At 36.3% G+C, this 17,822-nt stretch overlaps 1 protein-coding gene across 5 annotated transcripts in view; it reads right to left on the minus strand.

Annotated features, from left to right (window-relative positions):
• Nucleotides 1–15,966: 15,966 nt before the first annotated feature.
• Nucleotides 15,967–17,822, minus strand: part of RAD54B (RAD54 homolog B) — a 177,217-nt gene continuing 175,361 nt past the window's right edge. For all 5 annotated transcript variants that reach the window (XM_037803339.1, XM_037803335.1, XM_037803338.1 and 2 more), the window contains one exon: nt 15,967–16,340. In XM_037803339.1, coding sequence (XP_037659267.1) covers nt 16,120–16,340 — 221 coding nt within the window. In that variant the 3' untranslated portion in view covers nt 15,967–16,119. The remainder of the gene's footprint in view (nt 16,341–17,822) is intronic.

Here is a 17,822-nt window from a genome sequence, read left to right on the forward strand (position 1 = left end):
ACCAAGATCAACTATGAAGGAGATATTGAGATGAACTTCCACTCCCACCTCATGCTATGTCCCTATTATTGCTGCTCCATCCTATGAAATTACTCACCTTCAAGAGGAAGCTAAATGGTTACCACCTGTTCTAGTTTGCTAATGCGGCTGGCAAGCAAAACACCAGAAATGGATTGGTTTTTATAAAAGGGGGCTTATTTGGTTACAAAGTTACAGGCTTAGGGACATAAAGTGTTCATCAACAAAGGGTACCTTAACTGAAGAATGACCAATGGTGTCCATAAATCTCTGTTAGCTGGGAAGGCACATGGCTGGCATCTGCTCCAGAGTTCTGCTTTCAAAATGGCTTTCTCCCAGGACGTTCCTCTCTAGGCTGCAGTTCCTCAAAAAATGTCACTCTTAGTTGCTCTTAGGGTGTTTGTCCTCTCTTAGCATCGCCAGAGCAAGAGTCTGCTTTCAACGGCCATCTTCAAACTGTGTTTCATCTGCAGCTACTCTCTCAGCTCCTGTGCATTCTTCAAAGTGTCCCTCTTGGCTGTAGCTCCTCTTCAAAATGTCAGTTACAGCTGCACTGAGTTCCTTCTGTTTGTCAGCTCATCCATATGGCTCCAGTGATTTGATTTAGACCCACCCTGAATGGGTAGGGTAACACCTCCATGGAAATTATCCAATCAGAGTCATCACTCACATCTCCATGGAAACACTCAAAGGATTCCAATCCAATCAGCACTAAAATGTCTGCCTGACAAGATTGCATCAAAGAATATGGCTTTTTCTGGGAGACATAATACATTCAAACCGGCACACCGCCTCAGACAAACCTTCACGGAATCCCAGTCATTGTTAGGTGCCCTTCCTCTTGTGATACCAGAGTTGCCTGCACCATGGAAATCATCTGCTTATGTGTATATCTACTCAAATAAAACATAAACATGAAATAGATGTATATATAAGAAAAATGAACTAATGTGTGTGTTCTGTATCACTTTCTTTTGTCTAAATGAATTCATTTAAAACTTGGGTTTTGAATTAGCATGAATTCTATCATCTCCCTGATTGTCCTAAGAGCCTTCTGATTTGTTCCCATGAGCCTCCAGAATAAGAAGACAGTGAAAATTCAGGTTGTCATAATTTTAATATCAGCTTGGGGATCTAGACATCCTAGAAATAAGTTGGATGACAGAGATGTCAATCAAATATTTAAAAATTTCTATACTCAGGAGGGATTTCAACTCCTGATTTCCAGTTCTAACTTTGTCTATAATTTCTGCATAAACTATGCATACCACCTTAAGATAGCATTTTTAATAAGAAAATGAATACATGAAAATAAACATATTGCAAGAAAAAAGGAAAAGAATTTTTGTGCCATAGGTACTGATATAATACATATTTAAAACTACTCCAAAAATGTTTTCATTTTGCTGACATTTCCTCAAAAAATAAAAATAAAGGAATCTTTTATTTTGGTGTGCTTTGTTAGATTATCATTATCTTATTACTCAAGGAGTTTTATAAATTTATAAATCTAAAAATTAAATTTTTAGAGAGATTACATTTAAGACTTCAGGTTTTCAAGTAAGTGTAACAAACTCCAATAAACCATTCTGTCAGCATCAATTAGACTTTTTTTCCCGCCACAATTTTTTTTTTTTTTTTTATCATAAAGGCTATATTGTGAACTGGTATCGATTTTGTGGACTACAAATGTTCTTAGGGATGGAAGTTTGCAATGGCTTAAAGCAAAGAACACAGTTCAACTATATGAATGCCACAGGAAACTAGTCTAAACCAGAATTATATATACACACATATATATATATTGTATATATATATAAAACAAGACAAGGTAAAATATCCTTTAATACCAACTCACATTGAGTTCTTTCTTTAACACCAAAAACAGCATGTCTATAAATCCCTCTAGGACCCAATATATTAATTCAGGAATAACTCAGAGAAACAGTGCCATCTGCTGATTGTACATGTTGTTTGCTGCAAGTTGCGTCAGAATTTCAATCTTGCCAACATAATACTAACACTCTGAGTTGCTCAGTGTGACTGTCAGCCATGATAGTACTTCTCAAATGAAATGCCAGTAGGATTTTTTGAGTTGCTCCTTTTATAAGACATCCTGACAATGGAGGCTGAGAGGAAGTTGAATTTTGCAGATCAGTGCTGCTCACATTTTAATTCATCATTAATGAGTTAGTCTTAATGAGAATGTGATTAAAATGCATTTACATTGTCATTTAGAGCAAGAATATTTTCACATAAAGGTGTGTGAAAAATATATTCGTATAATTAAGAAATGAATTATGTATGTGACTCAAATTATTACCCATTGCACTGACAGCTTTTGTCAGCTTATGTAGACAGAGTGATAAAAAACGTAGATGCAAAAAGGGAAGAGTCTATGTGCTACCAGAAGGCAAGAAAAAAACTGCTGGCTCTGCTTTCTTCAATGTGAGTACTGGTCTATGCTCAGCTATTCACTTAATATCTTGAAGATGAAATCTATGAGCAAGGAAAAGTAGAACATGGTGGTTAAGAAAGAAAAAGAGGTTCAGTACCTCCTTCATTCATTCACTCCCTTATTAAATAGCTGTTTTGTGCCAGAGACCATACAAGGTCCTGAGGATACTAAAATGAGTAAGGTAAAACCTTTGTCCTCAAAAGAATTCAGCCTAATAGGAGAGGCAACCAGGTAAATAAGTGGTTATAGATAATAAGAGCTACATAGCAGAGCTATGAACTGGAAGCACAGAACAAGGGAATGAGAAGGGAATTTTTATAAACTGAGCATCTACCCAGAAATGGTACTGTTTATATGCATCCCAGATGTTAAGTGTGGGCCCTTTAATATCTGGATTAAATGAGTTTGAACCCCCACAAGTCCCTGTCCTGTGAAAGTTCAACACCTTCCTCAATTCCCAAAGGCCTTACCATCTTTTGTTCTTCTCAGCCTGTGGGCTCATGTTCATACATGCTGTCTTTGACCCACATCACATGAATTCTCTCATGAAATTTAGCCACTTATGAAATCTCTACTACAAAAATCATTCATATCCAATATACATGAGTTTGGTAGCATTCACAGAAGATTTCAGGGTGGGGAAGGAAGATGGAAGGAGGGTTACTTCCCACACTAATTGGCAAACAACTTACTGGCAAACACTAGGCATCTTTGTTATTGAAATATTCTCTGGTTTCTAACACTGCGAGTTTCTCTTATCTAATCCAGTCCCAGCCTCCCTCCATATACTCATTTTTCTCTCTCCTCACTCCTTCCCTCTCAGCTGGCCTTCAGATTCCAAATTTTTCTCCCTCTATTACACTTTGGAAACAACCAACACCACTGGTCTTGAGACATTCACTCAAGTTTTAATAACGTATTTTTCCAACTAAAGTCTAAGAAGAATTCTGATGTAAGCAGGTTACCCAATAATTATAGAATGACAAATGAATTTAATCATTTCATCAAAATCAAGGAGGGGAAGAGCTTCAAGAAAGCAAGTGGTCACAAATATCTAATATGAAAAGAAGCCAAGATACGACTGAACAGTGTTCTGCATTTGTCAGCTAGGGAGCCACTGGGATAGAGGCCTTGAGGACTGGGAATGGAGGCCAATAGATTTGGGTTGAGAGTGATGGGGCAATGGAAAAGGGAGACATTAAGAATTCTCTTTCAAGAAACATGGCTCCACAATGCTGTCAACAAACGGCTCCCTAGGCATTAAGAATTAGAATGAATGGTAATTCCTTTTGGCATGATTTATTTAAAGAATGTTGCATAGAGCAAAACTTGTCATACTTTTTATTACTCTCACATTATCACATCATTCCATTAAATGGGTATTGCATCCACAAGTATTCACAATTTGATGCCATAAATAATCGTTATTAAAGTGGACACGCATCTCTCTCTAAGCCAACTCTGCAGGTAAACTCACTGCACTCCCCCCTATTTGGGACATGATTCCCAGGGGTGTAAATCTCCCTGGCAACATGAGATATGACTCGTGGGGATGAGCTTGGTCCTGGCATTGCAGGATTGAGAAAGCCTTCTTGGACCAAAAGGGGGAAGAAAAATGAAAGAAAATAAAGTTTCAGTGCTGAGAGATCTCAAATAGAGTCAAGAGGTCATTCTGGAGGTTATTCTTATGCATTATATAGACAGCCCTTTTTAGTTTTTAGTGTATTGGAATAGCTGGAGGGAAATACCCAAAACTGTTGAACTGCAACCCAGTAGCCTTTATTCTTGAAGACAACTGTATAGCTATATAGCTTATACTGTGTGACTGTGTGATTGTGAAAACTTGGTGGCTCCCACTCCCTTTATACAGTGTATGGACAGATGAATAGAAAAAGGAGGAGAAAAAAGTAAATGAATAATAGGGAGGGATGGGAGGGATGGGATGTTTTGGGTGTTCTTTTTTACTTGAAGTTTAATTCTTATTCTTTTTTGCGTGTGGTAATGAAAATGTTCAAAAATTTATTGTGGTTATGAATGCACAACTATATAACATTTATATACTATGAACAATTGACTGTACACCATGGATGATTATATGGTATGTGAATATATCTCAATAAAATTGAATTTAAAAAAGAATGGAGGTGGGGCAAGATGGCAGCGTAGGGAGGTGTGGGATTTAGTTCATCCTCTAGGGCAGCTAGTAAATAGCCAAGAATTGTCTGGGACAACTGTTTGGGGGACTTTCACGATGAGATGCACATTGTACACTGGAATGAGTAGAAGGGCCAAAATTGATAAATCACAGCAAATTTTGTGCCCCTCCCCCACAGACACATCGCTCTGACTTAGGTCTCTCCCCAGTGGGAAACAGAATCCCTCTCTACTAGGAGCAAGGGAAGAAGAACTCAATCAAGCTCCAATTGTGGACTTGATTAACAACTTCAGACATTCAAACTGGCACAGGGCCTCTACCTCAAACCATATACAATAATTAATTCAAAATGAACCAATGAACTAAGTCTAAGAGCTAAAACCATAAAACTCTTAGAAGAAAACATAAAGGGAAATCTTCATGTCTTTGTATTTGGCTGTGGATTCTTAGATATGAAACGAAAAGTATGAACAACCAAAGAAAAATACATAAATTGGACTTCATCAAAATTAAAAACTTTTGGGCATCCAAAGACATTATCAAGAAAGTGAAAAGACAACCAACAGAATGGGAGAAAATATTTGGAAATCATGTATCTGATGAAAGCTTGATATCCAGAATATATGAAGAATTCCTACAATTCAAAAGACAAAAAGACAACCCAATTTAAAAATGGGCAAAGAACTTTAAGACATTTCTCCAAAGAAGACATACAAATGACCAATAAGCACAGGAAAAGATGCTCAATATTACCAGTCATTGGGGGAAATGAATATCATAACCATGAGATACCACTTAGCACAGACAGGAAGGCTATTTCTTTAAAAAAATTAGAGTTAGTATGGCTATTTTTAAGAAAAAGAAAATAATAAGTGTTGAGGTCATAGAGAAACTGAACCTCATACATTGTTGGTGGGAATGTAAAATCATACAGTTACTGTGGAAAAGAGTTTGGCAGTACCTCAAAAAGTGAAACAGAATTACCATATGACCTGGCAATTCTTCTAGATATATATTCTAAAGAATTGAAAGCAGGGAATCAAACAGATACATGCACACCAATGTTCTTAGCAATATTACTCCCAAGTAACCAAAAGTGGTAAATAACACAAGCGTCCATCAAAAGATGAATAAATAAACAAATATGACATATACATACAATGGCCAAAAGTTTATGTTATTATTATTGAGCCATAAAAAGAAATGAAGTTCTGATACATGCTATGACATGGATGAACATTGATGCTGAGTGAAATTAACCAGATGCAAAAAGAAAGATATTGTAGGATTCCACAAAAAAAAACAAAACAAAAGGCAGATCTAATGGGAATGAAAGGCACAATAGAAGAGATGAAAAACACATTAGAAAACATACAATAGCAGATTTGAAGAGGCAAAAGAAAGGATTAGTGAACTAAAGAACAAGACATCTGAAATCCTACATACAAATGAACAAATAGGGAAAAGAATGGAAAAATATGAGCAGTGTCTCAGGGAATTGAAGGGCATGAATATATATGTATGGGTATACTGGAAGGAGAAGAGAAAGGAAAAGGAGGAGAAAGAATAATTGAGGAAATAATCATTGAAAAATTCCCAAATCTTATGAAAGACATAAAATTAGGTCCAAGAATTGCAGCATACCCCAAAAAAGAATAGATCCAAAATAGACATACTCCAAGATGCTTAGCAATCATATTATCAAATGCTAAAGACAAAAAGAGGATTTTGAAAGCAGCAAGAGAAAAGCGATTCATCACATACAAGGGAAGCTGGATAAGACTAAGTGCGGATTTCTCAACAGAAACCATGGAGGCAAGAAGGCAGTAGTATGATATATTTAAGATACTGAAAGAGAAAAAACTGCCAATCAAGAGTTCTACATCTGGCAAAACTGTCCTTCAAAAATAATGGAGAGTTTTAAATATTTACAGATAAACAGACACTAAGAGAGTTCATGTACAAGAGACCTGCCTTACAAGAAATACTACAGGTTGATAGGAAAAGACAGGAGAGAGGGATTTGGAGAAAGAGTGTAGAAATGAAGATTAACAGCAAGAGTAACTAAAAGGAGGGAGAGAGAGAGAGAGAGAGAGAGATGACATATAAAATCCAAAGGACAAAATGGTGGAAGAAAGTACTGCCTTTGCAGTAATAACATTAAATACTAATGGATTAAACTCCCCAATCATAGGACATAGACTGAGAGTATGGATAAAAAACAAACAGGATCAATATATATGCTGTCTACAAGAGACTCACTTTAGACCAAAGGATAAAAATAAGTTGAAAGTAAAAACATATTTCATGTAAGCAATAACCTGAAAAGAGCAGGTGGTAGCTATACTATCAGACAAATTAGACTTCAAATGTAAAACAATTAAAAGAGACAAAGAAGGGAACTGTGTATTACTAAAAGGGACAATACATCAAGAAAAAATAACAATCATAATTATTTATGCACCAAGCCAGTGTGCCCCAAAATACATGAGGCAAACACTGACAACAACACTTAAGGGAAAAATTGACACCCCTACAATAATAGTTGGAGACTTCAATACACTACTCTCATCAATGGATAGAACATCTAGACAGAGGATCAATAAGGAAACAGAAATCTTGAATAACATGATAAATGAGAACTAGATTTAACAGATATATACAGAACATTGCATCCCACAACAGCATTTTTCTCAAATGCTCACAGATCATTCTCCAGAATAGACTACATGTTGGGTCACAAAGCAGGTCTTAATAAATTTAACAAGATTGAAATTATACAAAACGCTTTCTCAGATCATAATGGAATGAAGTTGGAAATCAATAACAGGCAGAGGGCTGGAAAATTCACAAATGTATGAAGGCTAAATAACACACACATAAACTACCAGTGGGCCAAGGAAGAAATTACAAGAGAAATCAGTAAATATCTTAAGGCAAATGAAAATGAGAACACAGCATTTCAAAACCTATGGGATGCAGCAAAGGCAGTGCTGAGACGTACATTTATTGCCCTAAATGCCTATATTTAAAAAGAAGAAAGAGCAAAAACTGACAACTGCTTACCTGGAGGAACTAGAGAAAGAAGAGCAAACTAACCCCAAAGTAAACAGAAGGAAAGAAACAACAAAGATTAGAGCAAAAATGAATGAAATTGAGAAGATGAAAACAATAGAGAGAATCAACAAAACCAGAAGTCTGTTCTTTGAGAAAATGGATAACATTGATAGACTCTTAGCTAGGTTGACAAAGAAAAAAAGAGAGAGGATGCAAACAAATAAAATCAGAAAAGGGAAGGGGGATATAACTACTGACCCAACAGAAACAAAGGAGATAATGAGAGGATACTATGAGCAACTACATGCTAACAAACTAGACAACTTAGACAAAATGGACAACTTCCTAGAAAAGAATGAACAATCCATGTTGACTTGAGAAGAAATAGATGACATCAACAAACCAATCACAAGTAAAGAGATTGAAACAGTCACCAAAACCTCCCAAAAGGTGGCAGTATGGTTGTTGGGACCTTGTCTAGTGTGTGGATCAATGGGTGGAAAAATAGGGACAAAAACTGGGTGAAAAATAGGGTGTGGTGGGGGGGATGGTTTGGATGTTCCTTTTTACTTTTATTTTTTATTCTGATTCTGATTCTTTCTGATGTAAGGATAGTGTTCAGGGATGGATTGGGGTGATGAATGCATAACTGTGTGATGGTGCTGTGGACACTTGATTGTGCACCATGGATGATTGTGTGGTGTGTGAAAATATTTCAATAAAGCTGAATTTAATTTAAAAAAAAAAAAAAAAAAAAAAAAAAAACCTCCCAAAAAAGAAGTCCAGGACCAGATGGCTTCAATTGTGAGGTCTACCAAGCATTCAAGAAAGAATTAGTAACAATCTTCTCAAATTCTTCAAAAAAAAAATTGAAGAGGAGGGAAACTACCCAACTCATTCTAAGAAGCCAACATCAACCTAATACCAAAGCCAGACAAAAATACTCAAGAAAGTAAAATTACAGACCAACCTCTTTAATGAATATAAATGCAAAACTCCTCAACAAAACACATGCAAATCAAATCCAGCAACACATTAAAAGAATTAAACACAATGACCAAGTGGATTTTGTTCCAGCAACGCAAGATTGGTTCAATACAAGAAAATCAATCAATGTAACACACTACATCAATATATCAAAGAGGAAAAATCATGTGATCATATCAATTGATGTAGAAAAGGTATTTGACAAAATTCAGCATTCTTTCTTAATGAATACACTTCTAAGGATAGGACTAGAAGGAAACTTTCTCATCATGATAAAAGGAAATAGGAAAAGTCCATCATACTCAATGGAGAAAAACTGAAAGCTTGCCCTCCAAGATCAAGAACAAGACAAGGATGCCCACTGTCATCACTGTTATTCAGTATTGTTCTGGAAGTTCTAGCTAGAGCAATTAGGCAAGAAAATTAAATAAAAGTCATCCAAATTGGAAAGGAAGAAGTAAAACTTTCACTGTTTGCAGATGACATGATCCTATATGTAGAAAATCCCAAAATATCTATAGCAAAGTTATTAGAGCTAATAAACGAGTACAGCAAAGTGGCAGGATACAAGATCAACATGCAAAAATCCATAGTGTTTCTATACATTAGTAATGAGTAATCTGAAGAAATCAAGAAAAAAATTCCATTGGCAATAGCAACCAAAAGAATCAAATATTTAGGAATAAATTTAACTAAGGACACAGAAGACCTATACACAGAAAACTACAGAACATTGCTAAATCAAAATCAAGAGAGGCCTAAATAAATAGAAAGACATACCATGTTCTTGGAGTGGAAGACTAAATATAGTTGTCAATTCTACCCAAATTGATTTAAAGGTTTAATGCAATACCAATTAAAATTCCAACAACTTACTTTGCAGAAATAGAAAAACAATAACCAAATTTTATTGGAAGGGCAGGGAGCCCCAAATAGATAAAAATATCTTGAGAAAGAAAAATGAAGTGGGAGGTCTCACTCTACCTGACTTTAAAGCATATTACAAAAAACAACATGGAACTGGCATAAAGATGGATATACTGACCAATGGAATCAAACTGAGTGCTCTAAAATAGACCCTCTCATCCACAGCAAATTGATTTTTGATAAGGCAGCTGTTCCAGTTTGCTAGAGCTGCTGTTATGCAAAATACCAAAAATGGATTGGTTTTTTAAAGGGGATTTATTAGGTTACAAATTTTCAGTTCTAAGGCCATAAAAGTGTCCAAACTAAGGCATCAACAAGAGGATACCTTCATTGAAGAAAGGCCAGTGGTGTCCAGAACACCTGTCAGCTGGGAAGGCAAGGGCTGATGTCTGCTGGTCCTTTGCTCCTGGGTTCTGGTTTCACAGTGGCTTTCTCCAAAATATCTCTAGGCATCTGCCTCTTAGCTTCTCTCTCTCTTAGCTTCTGTGCATCTGTGCTTGTTCTCCCAAGGCACTTCTCTCTAAGCATCTATCTGGGGGTCTCCTTTTACAAGGGCAAACTATGGGCTTCATCTCTTAGCTTAGCATCTCCAAACACCTCTCTGTCTGCATCTCCAAGACTCTGGGTTTGTGTTAGCAGTTAGCTTCTCCCAGGGGCAAACTCTGAATTACGTATCTTAGCCTCTCTCCAAAATGTCTCTCTTAGCTTCTCTGAGCTTTTTCTCAATGAGCACTCTTAAAGTACTCCAGTGAACTAATCACTGGATGAGTGGGGTCACACCTCCATGGAAATGATCTAATCAAAAGTTCTCACCTACAGGTGGGTGGGTCACATCTCCATGGAAACAGACTAATCAAACAGCCCACCCTAATCAATAGACTACTAAGTTTGCCCCCACAAGTTCGCATTAAAGAACATGGCTTTTATGGGGGATATAATAGATACAAACTAGAACAGGGGCCAAGTCTGCTCAACTAGAACAGAGCAGCCTCTTCAACAAATGGTGCTTGGAGAAGTGGATATCCATATCCAAAAGAATGGAAGAGGACCACTATCTCACATCTTATACAAAAAATTTACTCAAAATGAATCAAAGACCTAAACATTAGAGCTAAGACCTTAAAACTTTTATAAGAAAATGTAGGGAAAGATCTTAAAGATCTTGTGGTAGGAGGTGGTTTCCTAGACCTTACACCCAAAGCACAGGCAATGAAAGAAGAAATAGACAAACGGGAACTCCTCAAAACTGAATACTTTTGCACATCAGAGGACTCTGTAAGGGAAGTATAAAGGCAGCCTACTCAATGGGAGACAATATTTGGAAACCACATTATCAGATAAGAGTTTAATATCCAGAATATATAAAGAGATCCTACAAAACAACAAAAAGACAACCCCCCCCCCGAAAAGAAAAACAGGCCAAAGACATGGGTAGACACTTTCCCAAAGAGGAAATACAAATGGCACAAACCATATGAAAAGATACTCAACTTCACAAGCTATTAGCAAAATGCAAATCAAAACCACAATGAAATATCATCTCGCACCTACTAGAATGGCCATTTTCAAAAAAACGGAAAACTTCAAGTGCTGAAGAGGATGTGGAGAAACAGGTACACTCATTCACTGTTGGTGGGAATGTAGAATGGTGAAGCTGTTCTGGAAGGAAGTTTGGCAGTTCCTCAGGGAGCTAAGTACAGAAGTGCCGTATGATCTGGCAATCCCATTACTAGGTATATGCTCAGGAACATGCAACAGATGGAAATAGCCCAAATGTCCATCATCTGACGAGTCGATAAACTGTGGTATATACATATGATGGAATATTATGTAGCAGGAAGACAGAATAAAGTCATGATGCATGCAACCACATGGATGAACCCTGAGGACATTATGTTGAGCAAAATAGGCCAGAAACTAAAGGACAAATACTGTATGGTCTCACTAATATGAACTGACTATAATGAGCAAACTCTGAGAGTTAAAGTTGAGAACACAGGTTATCAGGAGATAGAAAAAGGGTAGAGATTGGGTATTTGGTGCTGAAGGAGCATAGAATGTTTAACAAAAATGATTGTAAAGATTCAGAAATGGATAGCACAATACTGTGTGATGGCAGCACAATATTGTAAGTATAATGAGCAAAGCAGAGTGTGAGTATGGTTGAAAGAGGAAAGCTGGGGGCATGTATGACACAAGTAAAGAGAGGATAAAAACTGGGATTGTATAACTTAGCAAATCTAGAGTGGACAATGATGGTGACTAAATTATGAATGTAAGAAAGTTTTTACATGATAGAGAACAAATGAATGTCACCATTGAAAGGTGTTAAAAATGGGTCAGTATATGGAAAAAAACACAATAAATCTAAATTAGGGTCTGCAGTCAACAGTAACATTGTAATACTCTTTCATTAAGTGTAACAAAGGCAATATACCGAAGCTAAAAGTCAATAAGGATTTGAGAGAGGGTATGGGATTTTTTGTTGATGTTGTTTCTCCTTTTTCTTTTCCTTCTCTTCTTTCTTGGTGGAAGAAATCGAAATGTTCACATATAAATTGTGGTGGTGAATGCATAACTATGTGATTGCACCAGGAACCACAGATTGTACACTTAGGATGGATTGTATGGTATATGAATAAAACTGTTTAAAAAATAAATAGAAAGATACAAGTGCTGACAAAGATGTGGAGAAAGATATATATCTATTCACTGTGAGTAGGGAAGTAGAATGGTGCAGCCCCTCTGGTGGGCAGTGTGATGGTTCCACAGGAGGCTAAGTATAGGGTTGTCTTATGATCCTGCAACCCCATTATTAGGTATATACTTGGAAGAACTGAAAGCAAGGACATGAATAGATATTTGCACACTAGTACTTATGGTGGCATTATTCACAACTGCCAGTGGATGGAGGTGGCCTAAGTGTACATTGACTGATGAGTGCATGAGCAAACTGTAACGTATACATACGATAAGCCCTGAAACCCAGAAGTATCAGTCTTTCCAAGAACATCAACCAGTTCCATTCCTCTACCCATAAGGTCAACACCACTTTCTAGCACAAAGAACCTAAAAGAGTCATTGCTCAGGAGTGTAAATCTCCCTGGCAACGCAGGACATGACTTCCAGGGACGAGCCTGGACCCAACATCATGGAATTGAGAAAATCTTTTTGACCAAAAGGGGGAAGCAAAATGGAACAAAATAAAGTTTCAGTGGCTGAGAGACTTCAAATGGAGTCAAGAGGTCACTCTGGAGGACATTTTTATGCACTATATAGATATCCTTTTTTAGTTTTTAGTGTATTGGAATAGCTAGAAGGAAATACCTGAAACTGTCGAACTACAACCCAGTAGCCTTAATTCTTGAAGATAATTGCGTAACTATGTAGTGTACACAGTGTAACTTTGTGATTGCAAAAATCTTGTGGCTCACACTCCCTTTATCCAATGTATGGGCAGACCAGTAAAACTTAGGGACAAAAATTAAATGAAAAATAGGGTGGGATGGGGGATGGAATGTTTTGGGTGTTCTTTTATACTTTTATTTTTATTCTTATTTTTACTTTTTTTGGAACAATGAAAATGTTTAGAAATTGTGGTGAATGCACAACTATATGACAGTACTGTGAACAACTGATTGTACACTGTGGATAACTGTAGGTATGTGAATATATCACAATAAAACTGAGTTTAAAAATATTTTAAAAAAGAGAACAATTCAAGCAATTCAGGGTGGATCTACAAACAGAAACTCTGTAGAAGAGAGGAAAATTTTTAAAATGTGACATAATGTAAACAAAGCTTCAATGATTCATAAAAGTTAAATGGTACCATATATTCACTTCAAAATTAATTCTTTGGTGATAAAAGAGTTATTCATGGGGGGGGGGGTGTCATTGCTCAGATATCCCTGACGATTGAGAGAATGATCAAATGAGAAGAGGTATAACTGAGAAATCAGAATTTGACAAATGACTGTAACTACTAACTCATTACATGGATATTTGTGTTTAGTTTCTGGTGTATCAGAATAGCCAGAAGGCAACACCAAAAACTGTTGAACTATAATCCAGTAGTAGACATGATCTTTGATAATGATTATGTAACTATATAGTTTTTATCATGTGACCTTGGATGGTAAAAGCCTGTGACTGACACTCACTTCATTCAGTGTATGGGTAGATGAGTAACAAAATAATAAGAGGGCAGGAATATGGGGGGGAAAATACCCCTACGTAAACTGTGGACAATAGTCATGGTACCACTTTAATAATCTTTCATCAATTGTAACAAATATAATTACTGTTAAAAAAACAGAATTACCAAAAAAAGTGTTATCATCAATTGTAAATTTTCCACACCAATGTAAGTTTGGTGGTGGGGTAGTGTATGGGAATCCTGTATTCTTTGCATAATTGTTCTGTAAACCAACAACTTCTCTAATAAAAATACACACACACAAACACACATGCACACACATATACTGAATAGGTTCCAAAAATAATAATACTAATTACTAAAATGATTTTTCTCAGTGATACCCCTGCTATTAGAATTTTAGTTCAGATTCCCTGGGAAACAGACTGAGGTAGATTTGCATGCAGGGAGTTAACTGGGGAGTGCCCTTAGGAACACTTGTGAGGGAAAGAGGGAAGCAGAACCTGGACAGAGGAAAAAGCTAATTAAAATGAAGCTACAGCAAAGGTTTCATGTGATCTCCTAAGGAGTTATGAAGCTGGAACAGCCCTTTGGAGTTGTCCTGAATTGAGATAAGGGAACTTTTTTACCATGCATTGACAGCCACTCTGAGGAAGAGGCAGAACCTTGGGCAAGTCAGCTGAGGATTACTTTTGGGGAGGGACTTGGCTATGAATGGTCAGCAGGCAACACTCCTGGTGGCTGGGGAAATGAAAGTCTTGGTCCTGAAGGGGAACCATCTGGACAGCACACCCTAGCATCCACTACAGTTGACAGACAACAAAGTTGCTTGTCCTTTATCATTTTTTTTTAAGGATTTTTTTTTTTTCTGCCTGAGAATAATATGATGCAAGATCAATATTGAAAGATTTTATGGAAAGCCTCATACAGGACCAAAACAGGGGCCAAGAAATACCATTTTCACTGACTACTTTACTGTCAAATTTGGTTCCAAACTGCCTGTCCATGAATCCTAAATGTGCAACTGCCCAAATATGGCACTAGTAGTCTAAATAACTAGATTTGATGGTACATAATCCAGTCTTATTCAACACTTGAAGACAATTTTCAGTGCAAGAGAAATTTTCCCAAATGGAAGGAAAGGCTGATTACAGAATCCCCCATTGGAAATTAAAAGGGTAACTCCTTTCTTTTTGCAGACCTCAATCTTCTAAAACTTGCTTTGTGCATTAAAACTCTCATTTAATGTCAAAAATGATGACAGATAACTCTCAACATATTGGTTGTAGAGTCTTTATTCAGTGTATGATGTCTAGGACATATAGATTTATAGACTATCTGCCAGCCCCCATGAGACTGAAGTCTTAGATTAGTAACTAGTGCTCTGAATTGTCTCTGATCCCTGCCCCAACCTACTGACCATTCTCACTCAAACTGCACTGCAGCAACTGCTACATTCAACATTTTTAATGTTTGCAATCCTTGTCTCTGATTCTTTTTCCCTTGAGCTATAATTTAACCTTAACAAGTTTTCCAGTTTCTTATATATTTTTGTGTAATATTCCTATTTAGATTAGACTTCCCAAAGGCAGAGATCAGGTATTTAACCTTTTTATATTCCCTATGAAAATTCCTTAGGCTGTACTTAATAAAAGTTAATCATGGAATTATTAATAAATAATTGTATGATGATAGAAGCACTTCTTTAATGTTTCATAGTCAACATTTAAAAATACATCAAATAGCCCTTTTTGGGTTCTGGTGAATTTGGGTGGCTGGTGGTGGATGCCTGAGACTGTCGGGCTGCGGCCCAGAACCCATGAATCTTGAAGACAATTGTATAAAAATGTAGCTTGTGAGGGGTGACAATGGGATTTGGAGGGCCACGGGGACCACACTCCCCTTTGTCTAGCTTGTGGATGGATGAGTGGAAAAATGGGGGAGGGAAACAAACAAACAAACAGACAGACAAGGGCACCTAGTGTTCTTTTTTACTTTAATTGCTCTTTTTCACTTTGATTATTCTTCTTGTTATTTTTGTGTGTATGGTAATGAAGGTGTCAGGGATTGATTTTGGTGATGAATGTACAACTATGTAATGGTACTGTGAACAATCGAATGTACGATTTGTTTTATATGACTGCGTGGTATATGAATATATCTCAATAAAATGAATATTAAAAAGAAAAGAAAAAATGCATCAAAAATTAAATAATTTTGGCTACTGTATCAAAACTATGATACATTTTGCAACAAAACATATTATTTAAATAATTCCATTAATGAACCATATTTAATTACTACATTAAATTTTTACAGGGAAGACCCAAGGAATGTTATGAGGTAGGTAATCTTCCTTCATTCTTTAGCAGTAGCTTGATTGGTTATATTTTGAAAAAAGAATGATACATTGTCTCTTATTCTTTTAAGAAAAGGATCTGTAAGATTTTGATGATCTCCAGAAAAATGTTTCCATTGCTTCAGCTGTGACATGGAGAGAGGTTTCAGGGAGCCAGACTTCTGCTGATGTGAACCAAGCTGACAATTTCTAAATATAGAGAATGTTTCCAATGAATCACCTGAAATAAGTAAAACAATGAGAACCTTCTTAGGCCAATCAATATTCTACTATATATAACATTTTTTCATTTTAAAATATTTATGATTTTATGCAACGTATGACATTTGACCACCATAGTTCAAGTTATTACACAAGCAAATTCAACTCATTCCTTCTACAAACACTCATAAACTGTTTACTATGTACAGATTTAACTACTGGAGGTAAAAATGGTGAACAAAAATAGTCCCTGTCTCTCACTTCAAGAACCTTACAGCCTGATGGGAAAGATATACATTACATAAATAATCATCCAAACAAATACATTACGGATCAACAATCCCTTATCTAAAACTTCTGAGGGCAAGTATGTTTCCAAATTCGTACAGTACTTCATAATCAAACCTACTAATATTCTGTAAGTCATATAAACAGTCTTACCAAATGGTTAAATAAAGACTTTTAATAAACTCACATCAATTTAGGAAAGGCTTTTGCCAATAACTCTGTTGCAACTTTATGAAAGAAAAAAAAAACAAACAAATTTTGGTCTTTAGAATTTTCTGATTTCAGAATTGAAGATATGGCTATGGAACCAGTATTACAAACAAAAGTAAGGGTATGAAGGAAAGGTAGAGGAAGTCTGAGCACATATAACAAGAGAAGATGATCAGGTCTAGAGGTAAGTGGAGATGCTTGCTCCAGAAGTAATGTTCTGTTAAGATCTGAAGGATAAAAGGCAAGAACCAGGTGGAGAAGGAAGGTTAAGTATTGCAGGGAAAGTACATACAAAGCCAAAAAAGAGAAGAGACACTGGCACAGCTGAGGAACTGATAAGTGCCTAATGGAATTAAAGTTTAGAGAGCAAGGGCAAAAAATAAGGCAAGAAGAGAAATTAAGTAATGCAAGGTATAAAAGTATTAAAGGGCTGTATTAAACAAAGCATTGTAAGTAAAACATGAATAGTAGAAGCTAATAATTATTCAACAAACTACTTTCTCTTTCCTTTAGGGCATTTAGCTAGACCACATTTCCCGGGCTCCCTTAAAGTTATATACAGCAACTGACTGGCCAATAGAATTTAAACAGAAATGATTTATGTCACATCCAGGTCTGGCCTATAAAAATTCCCCCACATGATTTTCTACTTTTTCTCTTCTCTTACCTGGTGGCTGGAAGATGCAAGGGATCCCAGGAGAGGACTCTAAAGCCCAAGGGGATAGCAGAGCCAGGTAGGTCCAGGAAGAAGCCTAGATCCCTGAATCACTATATGGAAGGCTGCCAACTAAATGCCCACAGTGAAAAATATACTTTTAATGTATTAGGCCACAGTGGTCTTTGAGTTTTATATTATAGCAGTTAGCCTATCCTAACTCACTATTTTAAGAATTTTAGCTCTTATCCTAAAAACAATGGGAGGCAATTGAAGGTTTTAAATTTTTAACCTTTTTATTATGGGAAAATTTAAATACATATAAAAGTTGACAGAATAGAAATAATT

The sequence above is a fragment of the Choloepus didactylus genome, chromosome 14 (genome assembly GCF_015220235.1).
Source record: "Choloepus didactylus isolate mChoDid1 chromosome 14, mChoDid1.pri, whole genome shotgun sequence".
Classification (NCBI taxonomy): Eukaryota; Metazoa; Chordata; class Mammalia; order Pilosa; family Megalonychidae; genus Choloepus; species Choloepus didactylus.